Below are 25,140 nucleotides of genomic sequence, written 5' to 3' on the forward strand. Positions count from 1 at the left end.
GGTTGTCCTTTAAGGAGTGTTGTTAAGATATCGATTTTCATGAGCGCTCATCAAGGTGGCGGGCATGCTGGAACCGATCTTTGCTGTCTGCGGGGTACACCCTGAACTGGTGGCCAGTCAATCGTAGGGCACACAGAGACGAACAACCACTCACACCTCAAGACAATTTAGTATCAACCTACCACGCATTTTTTTAATACCAGCACTCGGGTGTCAGCCTGTGACTGGCAGGCTGGCGACCAGTTCCGGCAGCAATTCCTGCGACCCGTCTTTGGGATAAGCGGTGAAGGAAATGGATGGATGGATGTTTCATGACACCTAGTTCACAAATGAGGAATTATTCAGGAAAACATAAACATTTGAAGGACATGTATTGATACAATCACCTGTTGCAGTTTGTCTCCTGGTGAATGTCCCATTCCATGACATTCATATATCATCGTTGCAGAAGATCAAGAGATGAAACGTTAGCGATTGCGTAAGGATATGGTTTATTGCTTCTTTTAAGAATACAAAAAAAAAAAAAATAGCATGGCTTAAAGACCAACAGTAAATAAGACGTATTAAAATCTCATTGAAATTAAACAAGTGAACAAAAAGGCCTCGGTTATAAATGAGGCTTCATTCCCTTCAGTTTTTCCTTGTACAAAAAAGACCAAACAAACAAAATAAATGATATTATGATGATATTAATGGAGAACAAAATAACAAGCTACGCATACGTCAGCATAATAATCGCACTTTAAGGTCTATATGTACAATACACACAAAAATGGGGGGGGATTACATTCAAGATAAGGCAACTGTGCTGTACTGGCTCAATGGCAAACATCATTCATATTCATGCAATATTACAAAATATATTTTTTATGTTAAAAAAAAAGCTCTTTGTCCAATTTTATCTTTCTATATATTTTTACTTTTCACGCCTATTTGCAGATTTTCATATAAAATGTTGATCAGGTAAATAACTTCTGATTAGGTCGAAAGGCTTCGGAAAAAAAAAAATATATTTTCATTCACAGCTATTTTAGCATAGCTGTATATTCTCACGAGTGTGGATTAAAGGTACAAGTAGAAAACTGTGGCTTGCAATAATCTTGTGCATAGGCAAGACTTTGGCATTTAATAGTTTTTTTTCACTGTATGTAAAAAAGAAAACAAATCTACTCTATTCACACAGTAAAAGTTTCAGAGTCAAACAAATAAAATAGACGCAATTATACTTCCAAAAGGCCACCGATAATGGATCAAAGTGCAGATTGTCACTGGACTTAGAATTTAGATTTCAAACATTCAGAAATGCAGCATCACATACCCTGTGAAGACACTACACACGAATACTATGCAAAATACACATGATGTATAAAATGGAATACATTTATTTACACAACACATCCGGTTGAAAAAAAAATAGTGCACATGAAGTTGATAGCTCGGTAAAAGGATGCTGCACTTTTTCAGATGATTGACCGCTTAAGTTTTGGGTGTTCTTCATGTATTCACTCACTAGTAAACAAGCATAGGTTAACTACCTCTAGTACCAAAATAAGGCACAGTTATGTTTTTTCTTTTTTTCTACCTGTATACGTGCATCCATCTGTGTATAGCGGCATGGTTGCGGTGGGGGGCAAAAGCCATCATGTCCAATGTGGAGAACCCTCCGGAGGGCTCAGGGCAGCGCGTGATGTCATTTTCTGCTTTGGAGCTTTCCTTTAGGATTGCCCTCGACTTTGCACGTCAGTTAAGTCCTTGTAGATGATTTCATTCACTGTAAAGCACAGAAACACTTTCTATTAAAAAAAACAAAATAACAAACTAAAAAAAACTGAAAATACAACAGCAAGTTCATCAGATATGTGTTTTTTTTGGAATGTTAATTATGCTTGCGAATTGCTGAATTGCTGGTTTGCTAGAATATCCTCACTTTTTCCGCCACCAATTATGTTGATTGTGAAAAGAAACGTCTGTATTCCATCTTATATGTGTATGGCGAAGACGGACGGGCCTGGATGGATTAACCTTGAATCTTTCAGGATGAGCAACAATCATTGTTGATTGTTAAAGCGTGCATTGTTCAGATCAGCGGTGAGCAAATGTGTATTTCGCCTCTCACTCAAATTAGCTGGCAAAGGCTTCAGCTCACCCTCGACCCAATTGAGGCCATCAAAAACGAGGTATAAATGAAGTCAGTCATGTTACATTTGCTCAAGCTTGGAATAAACGACTTGGACTTTAGAGTGCACTACTGCGTAACAAACAGAAGAGGGTGCTGTCGAGTCAGTCTCAGGAGGTCACAGTCGGAGGCAAATGAAATCAAGATACACTATATACGTACATAGTTAGTTGTCTTCAGTTCAAATTACATTTATAGTTCAGTACGTAAGTATATAAAATATGCATCGCAGCAACCATTTCAAACCTCACCATTGATCTTTTTTGAAAATACATTTAAATGTTCAGCCAATTATTGAGGGTTGAAAAAAAATGAGAAAAGCCCTTGTTAGAAATACATGAAGTCAACATCATGGAACTGATTAGATTCACCCTCTCTGGTTCTCCAATTTTTCTCTTTGAGTCTACATTTATTTAATTACTAATTTAGGATTTAGTCTCCCCCATAATGACTGCAAAGAGAAAATAATTATTTTGAAGAAGCTGTACAGCCTGATATGAAACCTCTGACGTCCGTTCTGATAAAACCAGTTGAAGCTCGAAGTAAATGAATGAAAATTCCAATAACAAGATGAAAACATGCTCATGTAATATATCTCCTATAAATCAAATATACATGCAAATGAGGCGGAATGGATTCCGAAGGTGTCTTCCTATCGAGTTGCGCTATATAATCACTTCCTGCTGATGTCATCATAAACCCTCACAAAAGGCTAGCACTTCGAAATGGAAACCGTTCGCATCAAAATTCTAAAAATAGAACCACAATGTGTGGCACAAGCGCACAGAGGTTCTTTGACGCGGTGCTTAGGAAATAAAATGAGGCCTGAAAAGAAGTTACACACGTGTACAGTCCACGGAGTACGTGTCCCGATGCCCAAAGCAATGAGGAAGTGCAACCAGGTGTCATCTGGCCTGAACAATGATGAGCAGATAATGGAGATTGTTACGATATGGCAGGGCACCCAGAGGTGAACATTTTGTATAGCGGGGGAAGACTAAAACCTCATGAAAAAAAAAAATATGCTTCAAGGTTGGAGTTAGAACTCAGAATGTAAACTCACTCCCTTTTTTTCTTTGTCTGCAACACAATTTAGATATGCCTCATCAGCAGTAGACACCTTAAAGGACGACCGACACCATTTTTTGTTTCCTAACTGACATCAGAAAAACATTTTAAAGCATCTAAAACACAATATACATTAGTGGGGCTGTGTGTCGCCATGGTTACAAAAAGGCACAGACACAACATGTCACGTCATGGCCTGAATTGCAAACCAAGAGCTTCTTTGGCCCACTTTGAAATGTTCACATTAGTCATCGGACCTAATGAGTTGCTAGCGACACAGTGGAAGCAGTGGCGGCCCGGAACGTCGCTACGCGCCAATGTACACACACACACACACACACACACACACACACACACACACACACACACACACACACACACACACACACACACACACACACACACACACACACACACACACACACACACACACACACACACACATACACGACTGCCGATTACGTTGGCTGTTTATTTTGACAGCCACATTGGCTGGTGGTCTCCCATACTTCCGACCCAACATGACAACTGGATGCTTGTACTTTGTTGTTTAGCATTAAAGGACACGTGACGCCTCCGGACAAGTTGTGTCCATAATTTGTAAAATCACTTCAAATGACTTCTACTGAGCGTATTTTACAAAGATATTAAAGCTATATTTTACCATTTAAGACTCGCGCTGAATATTCAGGAAGTCTTGCTTTCGCGTTGGTGATGATTCCTGACATGACGTCACGGAGGGAACGCCCATGACCGAGAAAGCGACATACAATGCATTTTGGGTAATTTGTTTGGTCTGAAAACATCGTGTTGATGGCGAAATTAGAAGGAAAACACATAAATAACGCGATGGTGAATCGTTGTGTGTTGCACCAAGACTACTATTTGATACTAGTTGACACAAATTCCCTGCAGACTAATCCGTTTCCAACGGAGCTTTGGCGCCATCTTCTGCATTTTTTGGGTGCTATATTTCTGTCCAGATGCCTCAAAAAGACCCAGAAAGACTTCTTTAATCGATTGCAAACATGTATGCTTTCCTCTTCAGAACTATTTGAATCATATTCATAAGTGGATGAATAACAAGAAAGCATCTTCTCCCAATCTGAAGCCATTGTTTTGATTCTCCAGCAAGGCAAGACGTCTTGGCGTGACGTCACGAAATGGGGGCGGGACTTTCTGAAACTTGCCACTTCCGGGTTCAATTTGAAGTCGTTTTTATTGGTGTTTTGAATTTGACTAAAAATATCAGGCTGCGTGTTTTGGGTATTTTAGATGCAATAAAACGTTTTTCTGATGTCAGTTAGGAAACAAAAAAATGATGTTGGTTGTCCTTTAAAGCTTTCAGCAACATAGGTCAACGGGTGCGGAACTAAAAGTACAAACAAACACTTCCGTAAGAGCTCCCGATATAAATAGCAATTGTTTCACAAAGCAAATGAGCAAGAAGACATACGAAAAAGTGACTTTTTCAGGACTTCTATACAAATAGAAGCACCACTGTCGGGCTTCCCAAGCCATCAAATGTGACATTCAGCACACAAATGTCTATTTCTCCCCAAATGCTGTAGATGCGGTGCCTCCTTCAAGGAATAGTCTAAGACATGACAATGTTAGCCTCTAATAAGCGGCACCTATTTCAACACTTTTGTAGGTGGTGACAAACTAGGTCATATGGTCGTTGTTAGTGTTGTTGTTGGTGGCGGTGGAGAGTTGCGCGTATCTGATAATGTTCCATCTCCAACAAAGGCGCAGCGAACTGCTGCGTACTCAAGTAGAAGCAAGCATCCACTGAGATCATGCCCACTGTTACGTGTATACTCTGCTTCTTCTATATAATCATAATTCTTGGCGCATTTTGACAAAGCCTTGCTCGACATGTGCTTATAACACTTATAGATTGCGTAAAAAAAGAGTGTATCTCCTTGAATGGAAACTGGGCGTTAAGTATATTGTGTCATAATTTCAACAAAGTAAAACGTCAAAGTTGTGAAGAGTAATCCAAAGTTGGCTCCTTGCCTTTGTTGGCCAACAGCAAAATGAAGCGTTTTTGGGAGGTGGCATTACAAGTTGCCAAACTGGAATCTCTGTTGTCGTCACCGCATCAGCCGGCATGTTTATTTGAAGTCTGAGGTGGAATTTGCTCGGACACCTTCAGGGCACTTTTATCTCGCCGTCATAGCATGACTATCAAACACGTTTCAAGACGCGGCAACACAGAGCAGCGCTTTAAGTGGAGCTAATGAAGGCTTGGCACTGCGGGCTCCGTCTTCAATAGGAGAGTGTCTGGCTCCCGACAGCGGCGCCAGTGGGCGGAGACCAAGGCCTGACTCGGCGCAGTAGCCGAGTCAGGCCCAAGCGCACGCCTGCTCACGGCTGGAGTTCTGCATCTGCCATACATGTGCACGGCACCCCTTACAAGGGCTTGAATGACAGCTAACTGCATCTGGGTCACAAATGTCGTTATTCGTATGAGTTAGATAGCTCAAGAAAAAGTCCTTCAAATTGCATGCTCTCTGTCAAATTTGGAATTGAAACGTAGTGTGCCAATTTTCATTGACATTGTTCAAACATCGTCACTCATTTGCTGCCATTCTCAAATTTATTCGGGAATTGAAAAGTGTGACGTGGAGCGCCATTCCTGAATTTGTGCGGCTGTTGGGTTTTCTTGCAGGGGGTGCCGATAAAGTGCTGGTCAGATCTCTGGCAATGTTTTTCACTTCCACGAAGGGGTAGCATTTGCCTTTTGTCCATCCGATAAAGCGACACACAATGCATTTTGGGTACTTTGTTTGCTCTGAAAACGTCGTGTTGATCCGTGTTAATGGCGAAAAAAGGAAACACATAAATAACGCCATGGTGAATCATTGTGTGTTGCACCAAGACTACTATTTCATATTTGCTGACACAAATTCCCAGCAGACAAATCAGGCCATTTCCAACTTTGGCGCCATCTTGTGCATTTTCTGGGACACTACATTGGAGTCCAGACGCCTCAAAATGATACGGAAGGACTTCTTTAATTGATTGCAAACATTTATGCTTTCCTCTTCAGAACGATTTGAATCATATTCATAACTGGATGAGTAACAAGAAAGCATCGTCTCCCAATCTGAAGCCATTGTTTTGATTCTGGAGCAAGGCAAGACGTCCTGGTGTGACGTCACGACCAAGGGGGCGGGACCTTCCGAAACTCACCATTTCCGAGGTAATTTTGAAGTCGTTTTGGGACACTTGCAGTCATTTTTATTGGTGTTTTGCATTTGACGAAAAATATCAGCCTGCGTGTTTTGGCTATTTCAGATGCTCTAAAACGCTTTTCTGATGTCAGCTAGGAAACACAAAAACAGTGTTGGTTGTCCTTTAAGTTAAGTGAGTCCAAAGCATGATCTCTCGTTAAAGTAATGAGCTTGGCAGAGGTACAGATCCTTTCAAACAGGAACTCAAGTGTAATGAGGCCTTACAACGCTGCTGCGTATGCTAAGCCTAATGTGTGTCCAAGCTGTCAACGTGTGCTTTATCTCCGTCGACAAGTCTGATCTTCATCGGATGGAAGCGTTCGTTTCACCTGCTCCACCGCCTCTGACCTTTTTTTCCGCCTCACACACGCTGACTGCCTGTCGCGCTTCTTCTGAGCTAACTCGCTGCAGAAGGTCGACAACGCTTTGGCAAGTTCCAACGTGTAGCGAGCAGCATGGGTAGGCGCGGGTGGGTTGCAAACAGAAGCGCAGAGTTGGCATACCAGAGTGGTAAAAAAGAGGAAAAAACAACCTCACTTTTTGAAACCAACAATTGGAAATTTTGTTTGGGATATTCTCAAGCATCATTGAACTTGACATGCTTGATTTGCTTTCGCGGGCCGAATAAAATGATGTGGCGGGTCAGATCTGGCCCCGGGCCTGCACTTTGACACCTGTGCTATCGACAACAAACTTCACTTGGTATTAAATAGCAAAATAGTCCAATTGTGTTGGTTTGGATGACTTCTCGCACTTTTCATTGATTAGTTAATTTATTTATTCATTCATTTCTGTATTTATTTACCCAATCGTTCATCCATTTTTTATTAATTAATCCACTACATGCTATTTGTAAAATACACAGTATTGCACGTGAGGCCCGTTGGCTCAGTGGTTAGGGCGTCGACTTCACAGTGCAGAGGTCACGAGTTCCATTTCAGCCTTCCTGCGTGGAGCTTGAATGTTTTATTTCGGTTGTCGCATGACAGGCAGATTGAACACTCAAAATTGTCCCTAGGTGTGAGCGCAGATTGTTATTTGTCTCTGCGGCAACTGGTTCAGGGCGTCAGTCGACGGCTGCGATAGGCTCCACCCATCCTGCGACCCTTGTGAGGATGAAGCGGATGGCAAATAGCATTGCACGGTGATAACTCAAGTCACTTGACATTCCCTTTAAAAAAAATTCATGAGCATCCAACCTCTCACTTCTCTCGGAAGGCTACTCAATACTATCGTTTCAGCACCAAAGTAGTGACATGACAACAACAGAAGAACTCGCCAACATACGGAAAAGTCAAAGCTGAACAAACATTGGGAGGCGTGTTTGGCTGTCAGCGACTCGTGAGGACAGGAGTCAAACAGTATCGCTGTTCTCCCAAGTCTTCATTTAACAAGTCACAAGCCTGTTGCTGTTTACTGCGCAGGGGAAACCTGGTGAGCTCCATCCCAAAAAATACAGATTCCAGAGCTATTTTATTTTTTTCCTTTGGAACCGCACGGCACATACACAACACTTCCCCTTTTTCCTTGTTCTATCGCGCACATATCGTGCTGGATTCCTGGAGCAGAGCAGCTGCATAAAGGAATTCCTGAAGCCTCACTGGCAGAATCCTGTGGTCGGAAAAAAAAAAATCCTCTGGAGGGTTACCCCGCAGGATCTGGAGGGGGATGGGGGGTGGGGTGAGGTGGGATATGAGGCCAAAGAGAAGCGCCGGCCAACTACAACAAACAAAGAGGCTTTCCCCGGTTCTCCCGGGCAGGTCCTTCCATTCTTTGACAATGGTTGCCATGGAAGTTGTGTTCCCAACATAATATCAACGTGTCGGCGGTCTGGGGTGACACTTTTATTCCCCTTTCTTTCAAAACAAACAAAAAATAGTGTGCTTGATGAACATCACATTCATCCGTCTACAAGAGTTGAATCCCCAACAAACCTTTTTGCTCCAAAATAAGGAAGTAGCACATCCCGCCTGATGCTGGATGTGCTCCGACATCAATTCTGTCTTGGGGTCTTAGGTCGGACAGGTTGAAGCATAAACATATGAGTCATACTCCGCGTTATTTCCACCTCGAGTACGGTGTCATTCCACCTCATGATTGAAACGAATGAGCCGTTTGATCACAGCGACTCGACAAGATGATAGTGTAAATATCCTTCAATTGTTCGAAAGGGGGTGAAGATCGCCATGTGTGTCTTGGCTGATTAAAGCTAGCGCGCGCACTCAGAGTAAGTAAAAAACATGAACTTACACTCACCGTCATCTAGGTAGACCTGGTCCAGGTTCTCTTCCTTCACCGTCACCCTCCTGGCTTGGTTGTCCGGCGTCTCCTCGGGAGATACTCTGGCTTTCTGCTGCTGGATCACGGTTGGGTATTGCTGAGGGGGGTTCCCGTCTACCTGGGGGGGCGGGGACGGGTGGGTCCCCTGCGGGGACGGGTGGGTGCCCTGCGGGGTGTAGCCTTCGCAATAGACGACGGGCCGGTCCTGCTCCCCCGCCCGAAGCAGGTGGTGGTTGGTTTGGGAAAACTGGATGATCGACGGGTGCTGGGCTGCACCCACGGGTGCGGCGCTTGGTGCCTGAGATCCAGTGTGGACCAGAACGGAGCGGTGGGGGTCAGGGATCATGGGAGCAGTCTGCCGATAGGCGCCCGGGCTGCCGCTCGGGCTTTTCCCGGCACCACAGAAGACAATGGCGGGACTCTGGTTGTGGAAGCGGGATTCCTGTCCCAGGAGGTTGGAGCCAAGTCGTTGGCATGAGGCCATGTTGGAAACGAGGCCGTGCTCGGGGTGGAGGACGCCGTGCGGGCTGTGGTAGTAGGAATGAGGGACGATGCCCATGACCGGGGGGACGGCGAAGCTCATGCGATCCGAGTCATACTCGTCAAGGGGCTCCGTCTTGATGGATGGAGCTGAATAAAAAGACATAAAGGCGGTCTTGTCACCAGTATTCTTGTTTGCATTGCATGAAGAAACGTCTCCTTGTTGGGTTAGATCAGTGGCGAGCTGTGCATTTCACACCTAGGCCTTCAGTAGTGCTACGTTGAAATCAATCCAACCCTTGATAACTATTTTATGACTATACAGCCTTTACTCCAGCTACAGCAGCGACTGCCACTCATATATTTAGTGCAGTGTGATTTACAACCAGTCCACTAGAGGGTACCGTTAGCCAGCCTGCGAAAAGGCCTCGTTGTCGGCAACTTGAAATCTGATTGGTTAAAGCAACAGTTCGATCGACACATTTGATGCGACAGGGCCCGCAGAACTGATTGTGAAGGTGTCCAGGTAGATTTCTCATCCTGGTAACAAATGATGGCTGAAATGGGATTGGTTCAATTCTTAAGTCCGAAAACACGCATCTGGAAAGCAAATGTTCTCCATTTTTACCTGCCGTGCAACATTTACACTTTGTTCTTAGCAGCCACAGAGGCCACTTTTCAGGCCACTGTGGATTTGGGTCAAGGTACAGGTATCCAAACAAGGCCATGGCGGACTCAGAGTGGACAAGGGACCAAATGCCGATTGTTCCGTTGTAAGCTTGCTTACATGCCAGTGGAGTGTAGGTGAAGTGCTGAGGCTGACTCCGTTTCCTCTTGCCATTGACGACGCAGAAGGTCACTTTGACAGGATGGCAGATAGACGCGTCGCGGTAGGACGGCACCTCCACAAACAGCATACTCTTTGAGACAACGGCAACAATTCAAAGATGACACTTTTTATCCGGAGAATCTCGAAAGATCACATCACGAGCGAGATGTCACGCACTTACCGGCTGGCTCTTATCTTTGTCCACAGTCGCTTCCATTTCCCAAATTTGCATCCCATCTGAAATATTAAAACAGGGTTTGGATTTTAGTTTAATCGACACTAAAGTCGCATTTTGCATTATCTGAAATCTCAAAAAACGTCTTCTAGAAAATCTCTGATTTGAAAAGCATAAAAAGGTTTCTTCAGCCGTCATCTGTACTTCTCTGAAGGTGTCGGACGCTTCAGCGAACTAAAGTCTTACTGGTAGTTTCGGCCCTATAGATATATCCCTACTGTCAAGACGTGGCGGTGCCGGACTCTGCTATGATAGGTCCCTGCTCTCAGGTTGGGGGTAGCGGAGGGCTAATCCCTGCGGCTCCACTGATTGCTTCTATTGTCCTGACTGGCGACTGACCTGATTGCCCTATTTGCCCTGGTATCACCTCATCAGCATAACTAATCCTATGTTGCCTAAGCAGTCTGCTGTACGAACGATCCAAATTGAACCTGACACCATGCACCGTATCGTTTTAGTGGAGGTTTTTAGCTGTTTTATGAAAATAGCTTCTTTTACTCCCCTTTCAAACCATCTATGTTGTTTCGCGAAGATTTTCACCTCATTATCGTCAACTGAGTGGTTGCTAGCTTTTAGGTGCATATGCACTGCCGATTGAGGCCCACTAGTATTATGCCTGCCATGTTGATAAAGTCTTTTTTTGAGAATTTGTTGAGTCTCCCCAATGTATTGCTCTTTACAATTTTCATTCTTACACTGTATTGAATAAACTACACGACTTTGTTTTTCATTTGGCAGTCTATCTTTTGGATGCGCTAATTTTTGCCTTAAAGTGTTGATAGGTTTGAAATAAGTAGGCCAAAGGACTCTGTAGTTTTTCAGAAACTCCTGCAATGTAAGGTACTGCTACTCCTCTCCTTTTTGTCTCTTCCCAATTTTTGGTTTCATTCCCTATTCTTTCCCTATTTGTTAAAAGACCACTGAGGGTACCCACAGTTTGGCTCCACATAAACAACCACTTCAAATTTCATATGAGATCACATTTCGGCATGAGGTGTTCTTCAAATGATTCAGAAAGTTCCTGTAGCTGGGAAACCCTTTTGTCAGCATGATAATTAAAAACACATGGCTTAAATGAGTCAGATAAGGGGTGGGAAACGGGAATTCCACAAGTGTTGCCAACTTTCGACCATCAACTCTGATTGCTGTCTTGGCACTGGCGTTTGTTTGCGCTGTGTTACAATTCCACTCTAAGGGAGACCCCAACATTTGCTCGTGATTATGAAAGGATGTGGAAATTAGAAGAAGGAGGTTGGGCCCGACATCACGCAAAGCCGGCAGAGCTCCAGACAGACGCAGCTGTCTTCCATTCAGAGGGATTCCGCAGTTAAAACCTACTTTCATCGGGAAAATTAAATCAACAAAAACTGGTTACTAATGTGGCAATAAATAGGCGACTGGTTGTGAAGACGAAATGGAAAGCCAACGAGGAAGAAAAGCCCAAGAGGAAGTGAGGGGAGGTGTATCGCGTCGATACGGTGAAAATGTGAGCTTGATAGTGACTTTATGAGTCAGTAGTCACTTCCTTTCTAAGGTTATGGCAGAAGGAGCGAGCCAATGCAGCCAATCACTTGAGAATATGAAATCAGGCCACTCACCCGCCGTTTTCTCCATGAAAATGACTTTGGAATCGGAGCTGAAGTTCTGCCCGCTCAAGATCATCTGCTGGCCTCCCAGAACGGAGCAGCTGTCCGAATCCTGCTTCGCCACGATGGGAAGTTCATGTGCTGAACGCTGAGCTGCAAGGCAGGCAGTATTGTTAGATACAACTATAAAATTGATGAGAATACATCATCAAGGGAGCGTTAGAGTGCGCCGAGACTGCCCTACTTGGGGCTTTTCATTTCATTGTTACATTTTTGGCTTTTGTTCTTCCAAATATTTATTGTAATTATGACTTGCAGGGGCTATTCGGAACATTCCATCCATTTTTTTTTTTCCAGATTGATACCAGTATGAGCGTTCGCACATGAATAATCATTAATACCGAAGCCACGTGCTACTCTGATACCGCAAGTACTGGCAATGCATAACATTTTAATGAACACAACAGATGATTGGGGACAAAGATGCTACTGTCTTTCATCTCATAAAAGTGTCAAAGGAAGACTACCTACCTACCTACCAACCTACCTACCAACACACATATATACACATACATATCAAGATCTATATATATGTATATATATATTGGAGTTGACCCATCACAAGGGGGTTTACAATATAAGCAACAAAAAAACAAAAAACAAAACATAACCACTCAGTTCTAAGAGTGTGGAGTCAGATTATTTTTGTGTTTTAATTTTAACCCCCCCCCCCCCCACTTTTAATGAATTATTTTGTAATGGTGTTGTCGAGGTTACAGATCAATGAAATGATGGAAAAAAAGGTTCACAATTATTTATCTTGGTTATGTTCGCGTTTGAACAGTTATGTGTCAACTTTTTATTTATAGTAACTTAAAGTTATGACAGTGAGTAATTAGTGTACGGTACAAACTTTATTACTTTATTACTCGGGCGGGCTACGTCATTACCAAATAAAATTAAATCTGTCATAAACCAAGGACCACCAGTACACTGACGAAGGCATCTCTGGCAACATTAAATGCGCTCTGCTCTCTCCCTTGCAAGTCCAATTTGAGCGTACAGGAAAAATAATTTCCATTAAAAATGTAATAAATAAACTTATGAACATAAAAATAAAAAATAAGACTTTCAAGACGGAGGGGAAATGAGGTATTAGTGACTCTCAATACATTTTGACCAAATATTTAAAATATGGTTAAGTGCAATCTATTTTATTTTAATCTTTTTTTTAATTGATTCAAGATATTTTTATTGTTGTACATTTCAACGCTTGTGTTTAATATGGACAAGAATTACAAGTTGTTTTCCCTGAAAAAAAGGATATACTTGATTTAAGATGCCCTAACATAAAATTAGCAGCGGAATATTGTGTTTTAGGACGACATAAACATTCAATGCACAGTTATAAAACTTAAAGTCACTTCTTAATTCCTAAATTATATGAGTCCGCAGTTATCTGAGCTTGAAATGAGGGCGGCTGTCCAAAAGGCAAATGCTGCCCCCTCGGGGAAGGGAAAGAACATTGCCAGAGGTCTAACCAGCGCTTTATCGGCACTCCCCTAAGAAAAATCAAAACCCAAACAAATTCGGGAATGCCGCTCCACACCATATTTTCAATTCCAGAATAAATTCGAGAATGGCAGTGAATGAGTTGTAAAAATGGTGAGTTTTTGATCAAACATAACAATATGTTTAAAACACGTGGTGAAAGTCCTTGGTCAGGTGTCTCGGTCCATCAAGTAAAAGTCAGAATAGTTCTTGATTTGAACAATTTGATGACTTTTTGAATAGTAAGTGAAGCCTTGATATGTTCAAAAATCTTCATCAGCAATCAGACATTGAAAACTTCAAGCACCTTTTGAGGAAGTTTGCAGTCATGTAGAATTAAACAAAAATCTAAATGTTTTCTATGAAAAGGTGTCTTCAGCAAATTTGAAGGTGTCGGACGTTTCTTATCCAAGAAGCTTCGTCAGCAAACTAAAGTCTTACTGGTAGTTTCGGCCCTATAGATGGATCCCTACTGTCCAGGCGTGGCGGTGCCGAACTCTGCTAAATATTTTCCCTTCTCATCGTGCAACCAAAACAACAAGAACAACCTGTGGCGACAACAAGCAGACCCGACCTTTGAACCCTCGCGTTACCAAGGAAGTCAACTGCAACCAACAAGCCTTATACGCGCAGACAGGCAGCAACGAGTTTTTTCCCCGACCAGAAAACAGACAGGAAATGACGGCTTATTTTAGTTGTGAGCATTTTCTCTGAGAGGGATGTTGTGTTCCCGACAGAACTGAATTAAAAAAAAGAGGATCTTGTTTGACTTTTGATTACAGCCGTGGCTTTAATAAGACTGTGTAAACATACTTGGATGTAGCCAAGCGGCACTCATGCAGTGGAGCAAACACGCAGTAAATGGCGCTGCCGCGTGAGCATAAAGACATCTTTGATGACTGGAAGCCGCTGCAAACTCATTTGAATGTTGGAGGATGAAAAATATGCAAAGCAAAGAAAGAGTGTTTTGCTTTTGCTTACAACACTCAACGGGATGCGAGGCCACTTGTAGCGAGACGTGCTGTCCGCCGGCCTGAGGGATATGCACGCGGAACACCAGGCGGACGCGCGTGTTCTTTCGCCCGACGTCCGTCTCGCCTTTCCTCAGCTCGATGTCGGCATTCCGCAGCTTCAAGATACCGGCGCAGTCAATTCTGTCAGACGGAATGAAAAGCACATGCTTTTAATTTCTTCACATGATGATGATGAACAATTAACTCATTCACTGCCAGATGTGGAAATGTGTCCGTCCGTGACTCCAGTGCCCGGGTATTTGTCACTCAAATTGCACAATATTGAGTTTTAGGACGACATAAACATTCAATACAGCGTTCGAAACCAGAGAAAAACCAGAAAAAAAAGAGTTAATTCCTAAATTATATAGATCTGGAGTTATATAAGCTTGAAATGAGGGCAGCTGTCCAAAATACAATGCAATACATACATAATGGTTAATATAGGGCTTTTACAACAGCTGAAGCCGGAACAAAGCGCTAAAATGGAAAAAAAGAGATGCTGCCCCCTAGTGGAAAAGAAAAAACATGGCCAGAGGCCACAGCCAGCGCTTTATCGGCACCTAAGCATGAAAAACCAAAACCTGAACAAACTTGAGAATGATGCTCTACGTCATATTTTCAATTCCCAAATACATTCGGGAATGCAGTGAATGAGTTAAGTAGCCAAATGAGTGAACTTAGCTCTTTTTCTTACAGTGATACCTCAGCTTACAAACTTAATTGGTGTGTTTAAGGTGAAAAGTCTGTCTGCCAAACATTTATTTCCCATAAGAAGCAATTAAAAATGAGAATAATGCATTCCCAGGTCCCCATAAAACATAATTTTCTACGAAATAAGCCTTAAAACTACACAAAATAAATATGCTATTGTATTGTAATGAAAGAAATAAACTGTACTGTATAATAAAGTTGTTTTATTGACCTTTGTGATGGTAGTTGATGTAGTTTCCTCGCGATGATAGCTGAGTGAAGTTGCCGTGCTTTCTCTGCGATAATACCCTCATTCACACTGTCCCCTGCTAGCTGCTTTCCGTTAATCAACAGATGCTTTTCAACCTGTTCTATTTCCTGAGACCGTTGCTTAGACAAAGCAGAAACATCCTTAGCCACACGTAGCAACAGTCGACTTAGTTTCAGGACGACATAAACATTCGATGCAGTGTAAGAAACCTTTGACTCTCTTCTTTCACCAGAAAAAAATAGTTCATTCCTAAGTAATATGGGTCTGGAGTTATCTGAGCTTGAAAAGGCAAATGCTGCCAGCTCGTGGAAGGGAACATTGCCACAGGTCTGACTAGCGCTTTATCGGCACCACAAAGCCCGAACAGGCGAATGGCGCTCCGCGTCAAATTTTCAATTCCCAAGTAAATTTGGGAATGGCAGTGACTGAGTTAATGATGACGTTTCATCAGTGGAGGGGGCTAGAAATCGAATGGAGGTTTTTTTCCTGGATTCCGGTGCAACCTTTGGATTTCATTCAAACTGCACTTTGAGAAATGTACAACGAGAAATAAATAAAGAAGTGCCAAGATTCTCACATTGCTCTCATGTTGTTTTTTGGTTCCAGAGGCATCTCCAAGACTTTGGTTCCATTGACAATCTTCTCCAAACTATTGGTGGTCACGGTTTTGCCAGTGATGCGGTGCACTTGGTAGAAGGCGTGCGGCTTGAGAATGCGCTCGTCCGCCGTGCCGATGAAGATCTGCAAGCAGAGCGCCTCTTTGCCTTTGTAGCCGCGCAACTAAAAAACAACAACAACAACAACAACAACAACAAAGGTGTTAGGAGTTGCGCCATGATCCACACCTGAATGAAAGCAAGTGAATGCAACTAGTTGAACCGGTTTGCGGGCCGGCATTGTTTGGTGTCTTTATAAAAGTGAAACTGGCTTATATATATATATATATATATATATATATAATTAAAGCTGCAGCGTTTTTAGTGTGGCACCAACAGGATTTCCCTTTCAGGTACTTGGTGCACTTTCCCGTTGTTTTATGACCTCATCCAGGTCGTGTTTGCCATTTAAAGGACAACCGACGCCTTCACACAAGTTGTGTCCATAATTTGTAAAATGGCTTCAAATGACTTCGACTGAGCGTATTTGACAAAGATTCCACGGCATATGGCTAGATTTGACCTTTTAAGACTCGCACTGAATATTCCGGAAGCCTTGTTTTTGAGTTAGTGACGATTCCTGACATGACGTCACGGAAGGAACGCCCCTGACCGAGAAAGCGACACACAATGCATTTTGTGGTACTTTGTTTGGTCTGAAACCTTCGTGTTGATGGCGAAATTAGAAGGAAAACACATCAATAACGCAATGGTGAATCGTTGTGTGTTGCACCAAGACAACTATTTGATATACGCTGACAGAAATTCCAAGCAAACAAATCAGCCCATTTCCAACGGAGTTTTGGCGCCATCTTCTGCATTTTCTGGGATGCTACATTGGATTCCAGACAGCTCGAATTGATACGCAAGCACTTCTTTAATCAATCGCAAACATGTATGCTTTCCTCTTCAGAACTATTTGAATCATATTCATAACTGGATGAGGAACAAAAAAGCATCTTCTCCCAATCTGAAGCCATTGTTTTGATTCTCGAGCAAGGCAAGACGTCCTGATGTGACGCCACGAACAAGGGGGCGGGACCTTCTGAAACTGGCCACTTCCGGTTTCAAATTGAAGTCGTTTTTAGACACTTCAAGTCATTTTTATTGGTGTTTTGCATTTGACTAAAAATATCGTGTTTTGGGTATTTTAGACGCTATAAAATGTTTTTCTGATGTCAGTCGGATTTTGTCCATTTTTGTGGCGGCCCCGAACCAAACCAAACCAAATTGAAGTCGTGTTTTGGGTATTTTAGATGCTATAAAATGTTTTTCTGATGTCAGTTAGGAAACAAAAAATTGGTGTCGGTTGTGCTTTACATATTTAAAGATTTGCAATATCTGCTTAAAAAAATAGAGAATGTACTTTTTGTGACATTTTCACATCTTTGTGACGGCCTGTCACTATGGCAACCGCAGGGAGTGGACAGAGGAGAAACCGAGCGCAAACATGAGCGGCCAGGCCAGGCGGTTGTCACGGTGACGTGCAGGAGCAGTGAGTCATGACCGAGCACGGAGTAGGAAAAGTAAAGCATGGGCGGTGGGGGGACGGGGGGGTCACATGGCGGGAAGGATGCAACAAGGAGAAAGGAATGACAACGTGAAGGACTGCAGTCGTTCGTGTCCAGCCGGGCAGAAGCCAGCCATCTTTGGGCAATGTGGAAAAGATGCAACAACAATATCATCAGTCTCTGCAGCGAAAAGGACAATGAGGCCCAAAGCAAAAGTATGAAATGAAATGAAAATGCCGTTAAGTTGATTGGCTGCAAATTGTTGTGCTTGTGGGATGCCGACCAAGCCATCAGGTGTGAGTCCATTGTTTCTACTCTGCCCAAGTATTAAAATGTCTGGCCTATAAATCAGGCAATTTAAGATGAAGGAAGACAGGAGTTAAGAACAAAAATAATCCAGATTTATTAAAATCATGAGTTGCAGCTAGTCTAAAGTCTGTTCCTATTCTTGATTTTTCACATGACAGGAGGACACCTGGGCACTATTCTACATTCTGTAAAAAAAAAAGGACTAAATCTCTTTTAAGACACACTGCACACTTTTTTTAAGGTGGCGCAGGGTGTGCTGCAGCATTTACACCCAAATTAAGCCACCACTCACCCTTCTATATATTTGATAGACTTAAAAAAATAACATTTTAAAATTGCAAAGTCAAGGATGAATTTGAGAAGGGGAAAGACTTCAAAGTGGAACTACTACAAAGTTGTCATGATTAGCATTTTGGTTTGGTTCTTCTTTGTCTTTCATTTGAAAGATAAAAAAGGGCATTTTTTTAAACATTTGGATCAAATAAGATCATGTAATACCATAAAAAAAAACAACGTGAATTTCACTAAAGGCGTAGCTTTATCTTAAGCGACAAAATGGAGTTACTGTCAATGTTTTGTGACATATGGACCTAAAAAGAAGTGGTGGAGGAAGTCAGATGGTTTGTGTGGTTGAGCCAAGCTGTGTGGCGGATATTTACAAAAAAGAAGATGTGCTTTTCTGTTGCCTGTCTAGCTTTGAGAGGTGGCTGCTAAAATCGGGTGGGCAAAACAATCGGAATCAGAATCATCTTTATTGCCAAGTATGTACAACACACAAGGAATTTGTTTCCGGTAGAACACGCCGCACTAGTATCACCATCAAAAAATGGCACCATACACTTCTATTTGGGTTACTTTTTAAAACCGACCCCATTTTTGTGTTTCCTAACTGACGTCAGAAAAACGTTTTATAGCATCTAAAATAGCCAAAACACGCAGGATGATATTTTTCGTCAAATGCAAAACACCAATAAAAATGACTTCGAGCGTCTAAAAACGACTTCAAATTGAAACCGGAAGTGGCCAGTTTCAGAATGTCCCGCCCCCATGTTCGTGACGTCACGCCAAGACGTCTTGCCTTGCTGGAGAATCAAAACAATGGCTTCCGATTGGGAGAAGATGCTTTTTTGTTCCTCATCCAGTTATGAATACGATTCAAATAGTTCCGAAGAGGAAAGCATACATGTTTGCAATCGATTCAGTGTTTCTATATTGTGGATTTGACTTATTGGTGGTTTGAAAGTCACGCGTGTGATATAAATGTGTCTAACCAGCCTTGCTCTGTGTTTTGACGGTTAAGCGGGATTTGTGGCGGTACCTGCACCACAGGGTGTCCTCCTGTGCGGGCCTTGACGGCGCCTCGACTTCCCTCCGTCTCGTAGTGAGCTCTGTGGTGCGGCTTTGGCTGCACTTCCATATGGAGCTCATAGTGGTCCGTCCGGCTTGGCACGGGCCATTCCAGAGGGGGCAGAGACGCTAACGGGACGCTAATGGGCACAAAAGACGCAGATAAGACGATTGGAATAGCTCATGCGGCGTGAGCCGGTCTTTCCAATTGAACCTGCAAACGCCGGAGACCGGCGGCTTCGACCAGATCGGAGGGATGACAAAGAAGGGCTCAGGAGAGGCTTCGGTTTTCAAATCCTGGTCACATGACACCAAGTAGTTCCCCCCGCCGTGATGCTCCGGATACAGAGTGTAGACCTGGTTGGAAGTCTTGACGAGTTTGCTGGGCAAACCGAAACCGTTCATGGCTTCCGGCATGGCGTTGTGCGGATAGTGGGTGGCCGCGTTCCGATCCACGTGGCCGCCCAGCGGGGAGGGGCTTCGGGAACGGATGGCGGGCATCACAGCGGGATTCCTGTACATGTCGTAGGTGCGTTTACCCTGCGGGGAGGTGGAGCGGGAGCCCGGGCGCGGCGAGGGCGAGCACGTTCCCAGGTAGCCTTCCTCGGTCAGGCCGGCATTCGGCGACGTTCCCGGGGAGGTGCGCGGCGAGCCGGCGTGGATGTTCTGTAATCGGGGGCACAGGTCTCCGGGGTTGTGGCCGCCACTGGGGGACACGCAGGGGGAAGCCCAGGGGGAATAGCTCTCCGAATGCCAGCTGGCGGAAGAGTTGCTGCTGGCGGGGCTCAGGCACTGGGGCTCGCGGTAGGAGAGGTTCTCGTGGCCCGGTACGGTCAACGTGGGTCGGGGGCTGTTGACGTCGGGGCGCCGCTTCTGCAGGGAGTCGCGACAGTGGCTGTAGTGCTCCCGCGACGGCGTGATTTCAATGCGCGGGCTCAAGGCCAAGCTCGGAGGCCGGGTACCGTCCAGGTAGTTCGCTGCTTCCTGAGCGTCATATCCCGGCAGAACCTCGCTCTGGTGTTCAATGAAGGAGCGACTACAGGACTTGCGAGCATACGGGGAGACCTCCGCCGAGGGGAAGCTTTGCTCAGACTCGGGACTGAACACCTTGTGGCAGGCAAGATTTGGCTCATCTGCACAGAAAAGGAAAAATAGCCATCACAATTTGGACTTCCAGTTTTACAAAGTCGTGATTCATTCAAAGGTATCTCCATTCTCTGGCAAGCAATCTGTTGTCTGGCCACAACTAAAACTGCAACAAATTGAGCTGCCAATTGGGCATTTTCAGAAGGTCCCGCCACCTTGTTCGTGACGTCACGCCAACACGTCTTGCCTTGCACGAGAATCCAAAAAAATGCTTCAGATTCGGAAAAGATGCTTTCTTGTTCCTCATCCGGTTATGAATATGATTCAAATAGTTCTGAAGAGGAAAGCATACATGTTTGCAATCCATTAAAGAAGTTTTTCCGTGTCATTTTGAGGCATCTGGACAGAAATGTAGCACCCAGAAAATGGCGCCCAAGCTCCGTTGGAAATGGGCTGATTTGTCTGCTGGGAATTTGTGTCAATTAGTATCTAATAGTACTTTTGGTGCAGGACCCAAGGATTCACCATCGCGTTATTTATGTAGTTTTCCTTCGAATTTCGCCATAAACACAAAGTTATCAGAGCAAACAAAGTACCGCAAAATGCATTATGTGTCGCTTTCTCGGGCAGGGGGCGTTCCAAATGTGATGTCACGTCAGGAATGGTCACCAACTCAAAAACAAGACTTCCGGAATATTCAGCGTGAGCCTTAAAAGGTAAAATATAGCTTTAATATGCGGTGGAATCTTTGTCAAAAACGCTCAGTAGAAGTCATTTTACAAACGATGGACACAACTTGTCCCGAGGCGTCGCTTGTCCTTTAAGGTTCTGAAGACAATCTGTGGAAAAGGACAGCCTTGTCAGAGTCCAATACACACAACCTGACTATCTTTTTCAACGGAATATTTTCAAATATGTATCTGGTGGTATTGAAGAGCACAGTATTTCTTTGAATCGGGATACGGAAAAAGTGTGCGCTTTTGTTTGTCAAGGAAATGCTCACTTGATGTTTTGGGATTTGAGTGCCCTATAACTTTTCACAAACCACTTCTTAACTATCTCGAAAAAACAACTACCGCACTGGTATTAGTTATCGATCACCATGAACGCCAAAGGAAGGGACTGATTGGGTGGTGGGGGGCTCCGTTCACCAACCTTGACGTCCTCCCTCAGCCTCGCTGCCGTAAGCTGCTTCATATTCAAACAAGTACTCAAAGTCCAGATCGTCGTCGGTGCAGTTGACCCGGCTCAGCTCCTCCTCCAAGCGCTTCTGATCGTACAAGGAGCTCATCTGTCCAACGTCGATTCCGCGTCGGGGACCAAAAGGGCGGGGGAAGGCGCGCCAACAAGTGGAGCGCACTCGGGACTCCAAAAGGCAAATGAATACCAAACCAAAATGTATGAAAAAGACACTGTCGTCAGGGAGCAGGAGGACGCATGTTTCCTGTCTCGTTGCTTTGCGTGTGACGGGGGAACAATTGTCACATGTCAAGTGCACGACCCACGCCCTCTCCCGCCCATCGAGTCATTTGGAACCGCGGCCAAGCTTTGCTTGACAACATACGCCATTCGGGGATCGATACCTAATACGTATATACTACCGTACAGTATTAGCATGTGCTATACGGACGTTTTTTTATTCGTAGCCACAAGAAGAACAACATTTGCTTCAAGTTATTTTTAATCGTGTGGAGAGGAAAAAAAAACACAATACCCCAAACAATGATTGATTAGTTAGTTGTCATTGTGAACACCTATTTATATATGGAGTTTGCGTGTCGTTCCCGGGCCCGCCTGGGTTTTCACCGGGTCCTCCGGTTTCCTCCCACATTCCAAAAACATGCATCTTAGGCAGATTGAACAATAAAATTGTCCCTCGGTGTGAGTGTGAATGCAGATGGTTGTTTGTCTCTGTGCGCCCGTGATTGGCTGGCAACCAATTCAGGGTGTCCCCCGCCTCGGGCCTGAAAACGGCTGGGATAGGCTCGGTAAGATACAGTAAATAAAAATAAATTGTAGCCATGTTAATTAATACGCCCATTACATTCATCATCAAACGATTACAGTTCTGGTCTTTTTATGCCGTTTGATGCATGTAATAATAAGAATCTGCAATTAAAAAAAACTCAAGTGATTCGGTCCAAAATCTTGTTTGAAGTACAGCATATAAAATATATGGCAAATGAATTGCATTGCAAATAAACCAAGAAATGCTTATTTAAGCATAGCAGGAATGGTCGTGGTGTTGAATTAAAAAAAAAGCCATTTATAATCAGTGAAGATGACAACGTTGGCTGCTTTTTGAGATTGGAAACGGGCTTTGAATTGTGTTGCTGCACCCTGGTGTCTGACATGCTGCATTGACAAAACTTTGCAACAATGCACAGCAACTGCAATAGTTTCAATTTAAAACAATACAGCATACATTTGGGGAAACCGCCCTATCCTACTGGAACAGACCAACTGCTACCTTGCCAAATGGCAACCCTCAAACTATATTTAACGTGGATTTCACCCAATGGGGAAATAGATTAAAATAATCTTACGTGTTTTGTTTGGCAGTCACAAAAAGTCGTACGAGAGAAAGCTTTGATAAAATAAATAATCACACATAGTCGCAACATTCACAAAGAATAGATGAAATTTGAATTCTGGCCACAACGATGTCTCTCAATTATTCGACTGTGGCCCAAAACATGGTAACGCGTAGAAAAGACGAGGCTAACGATGTCACTTGTCAACTTATATTCATTCAGGAAGATGTAACAAATAATGAAAATGTTTTGATTACCATAGAATCACAACACTTGAGCAGTACCTTGATCCATGGACCTCATGGTGTGGTACTGGGTCACTCTCCAGGTCCCTCTAAACATTAGGAGACAAAAAAGGGGAAAAAAGGCCAAGAAATGTAAAAAAAAAAAAAAATGTCGGGAGCGGGGGAAAATCACATTAAAGTCACTCGGATCTAACAAGCATGGCAAAGTTTGAATTTCTCAGTTAAAAAAATTGCTGAGAAAAAAAGTCCAAGTTGTAAAAAGTCCCGTCCGAGTTGAGCGTAAAGGAGCGGCGTCGGCGGCGGCGGTTCGGCTGGCCGCTGCTTCTTCTTCTTTGGAGTCACGAGAGCGGCTTCCCTGCCCTGCTCCGAGGGTTTATAATGCTGCAATGCTGTAAAATAACGGGATTCCCTCAGTGTTTCCTCCTGTTTGGGCGCCCTCGCCATGGAAACCTGGAGCGGCTCCATGTTGGGAGACTCAGGGCTTTTCCTGCAAAGACCCACACTCAGGAATCCATGACGTCTCTCATTCCTCAGCCAAAGCATTTCTGCGGCTTGCTCTCAGACAGTAGCGCACAACAACCTCATTGTGGGACTCCGCCGCTCTCTACGGCAGCATGAGCACTGAGCGACAAATAAGGGACGCTCTTTGATTACACAATACACCTTAGGGAACGGTAGTTTGGGGATGTTATGTGCACGACAGTTAGTTTAGCCACTTCCTTTAAAGGACAACCGCAAACTTCCGGACAAGTTGTGTCCATCATTTGCAAAATCACTTCAACTGACTTCTACTGAGCGTAGTTTACAAAGATTCCACCGCATATAGCTATATTTTACTTTTTAAGACTGGCGCTGAATATTCGGGAAGTCTTGTTTTCGAGTTGGTGACGATTTCCCCACGTGACGTCACTAAAGGAACGCCCCCTGACCGAGAAAGCGACACACAATGCATTTTGCGGTACTTTGTTTGGTCTGAAAACTTTGTGTTGATGGCCAAATTAGAAGGAAAACACAAATAACGTGATGGTGAATCGTTGTGTGTTGCACCAAGACAACTATTTGATATTCGCAGACACAAATTCCCAGCAGACAAATCAGCCCATTTCCAACGGAGCTTTGGCGCCACCTTGTGCATTTTCTGGGACATTACATGCTGTCCTTGACGGCTCGAATTGATATGGGAAGACTCCTTTAATCGATTGCAAACATTTATGCTTTCCTCTTCAGAATTATTTGAATCATATTCATAAGTGGATGAGTAACAAGAAAACATCTTCTCCGAATCTGAAGCCATTGTTTTGATTCTCGAGCAAGGCAAGACGTCTATAAAACGTTTTTTTTTTATTGTCAGTTAGGAAACAAAAAAGTGGTGTCGGTTGTCCTTTAAATAAAGGTGTTCTTGCAAACGAATGTACCGTCCTTACATTATCCCAAACAATGTCAACATTTTGGAAGAGTTATGCTCTGTTTTATCTGAATAGACTTTTAATGGTTTTGAAAAATAATCAACTTTACTAGTTTCTATTATTAAATATTGTGCACATACATTTCTTACAATAATATTTGCACGAAATCGCTGTAAAAAAACACACAGTTGCCCTTGAGAAATTAACTTCCCAATGAACTTAAGCACCTCATTAAATAGCCCACAGTTATACAACTCAGACGAAGAATGACTAAATGAATATGGCACATGCTTCATTGAGGAAAACTGCCCATGTCCAGACGACCAAGTTTGCATTTCCTCTTTTTTTAAAACTTTCTTCAACTCTGTCTCTTGGAACCCAATTTTTCCAAACTCGAGTAGCAATTTCCATCACTGTACAACTCATTCAAACTGAGGTCGACTTGTCTGGCTGACGGCATTGCCCTCTTTGCTCGTGTAACATGTGCAACTCAGATCTTAAATCCAATCAGGGAGAAAAGAGTATGGAAAGGATGTCTGATGGAATTATTCCAGAGGAAATAGAAGTGGAAAAAGCAATGTTGGTGGTTTTCTTTTGCTATTTTGGAGACTTTCGTGACCTACTT

General features: G+C 43.5%; 1 protein-coding gene across 7 annotated transcripts; it reads right to left on the reverse strand.

Moving 5' to 3' along the window:
- Positions 1-483: 483 nt before the first annotated feature.
- Positions 484-23,703, reverse strand: nfatc2a (nuclear factor of activated T cells 2a). Of its 7 annotated transcripts, XM_089014919.1 has the most exons (13): positions 21,486-21,578; positions 21,127-21,169; positions 20,927-21,038; positions 20,207-20,377; positions 19,459-20,117; positions 19,216-19,384; positions 15,999-16,201; positions 14,426-14,598; positions 11,906-12,046; positions 10,254-10,309; positions 10,031-10,163; positions 8,734-9,393; positions 484-1,771 (listed from the first exon to the last, which is right to left on the reverse strand). In XM_089014919.1, exons 3-13 carry the CDS (start codon positions 20,936-20,938, stop codon positions 1,716-1,718), a joined length of 2,433 nt encoding a protein of 810 aa, XP_088871045.1. In that variant the 5' UTR covers positions 20,939-21,038; positions 21,127-21,169; positions 21,486-21,578; the 3' UTR covers positions 484-1,715. The 7 variants fall into 7 exon arrangements, with proteins under 7 accessions (XP_088871045.1, XP_088871060.1, XP_088871052.1 ...); XM_089014934.1 differs by lacking the exons at positions 20,927-21,038; positions 21,127-21,169; positions 21,486-21,578 and adding an exon at positions 23,149-23,703; XM_089014926.1 differs by lacking the exons at positions 20,927-21,038; positions 21,127-21,169; positions 21,486-21,578 and adding an exon at positions 23,122-23,703.
- Between the last annotated feature and the right edge of the window lie 1,437 nt (positions 23,704-25,140).

Source organism: Hippocampus bargibanti, linkage group LG01 (genome assembly GCF_051943395.1).
Source record: "Hippocampus bargibanti isolate YZ-2025 linkage group LG01, ASM5194339v1, whole genome shotgun sequence".
Lineage (NCBI taxonomy): Eukaryota > Metazoa > Chordata > Actinopteri > Syngnathiformes > Syngnathidae > Hippocampus > Hippocampus bargibanti.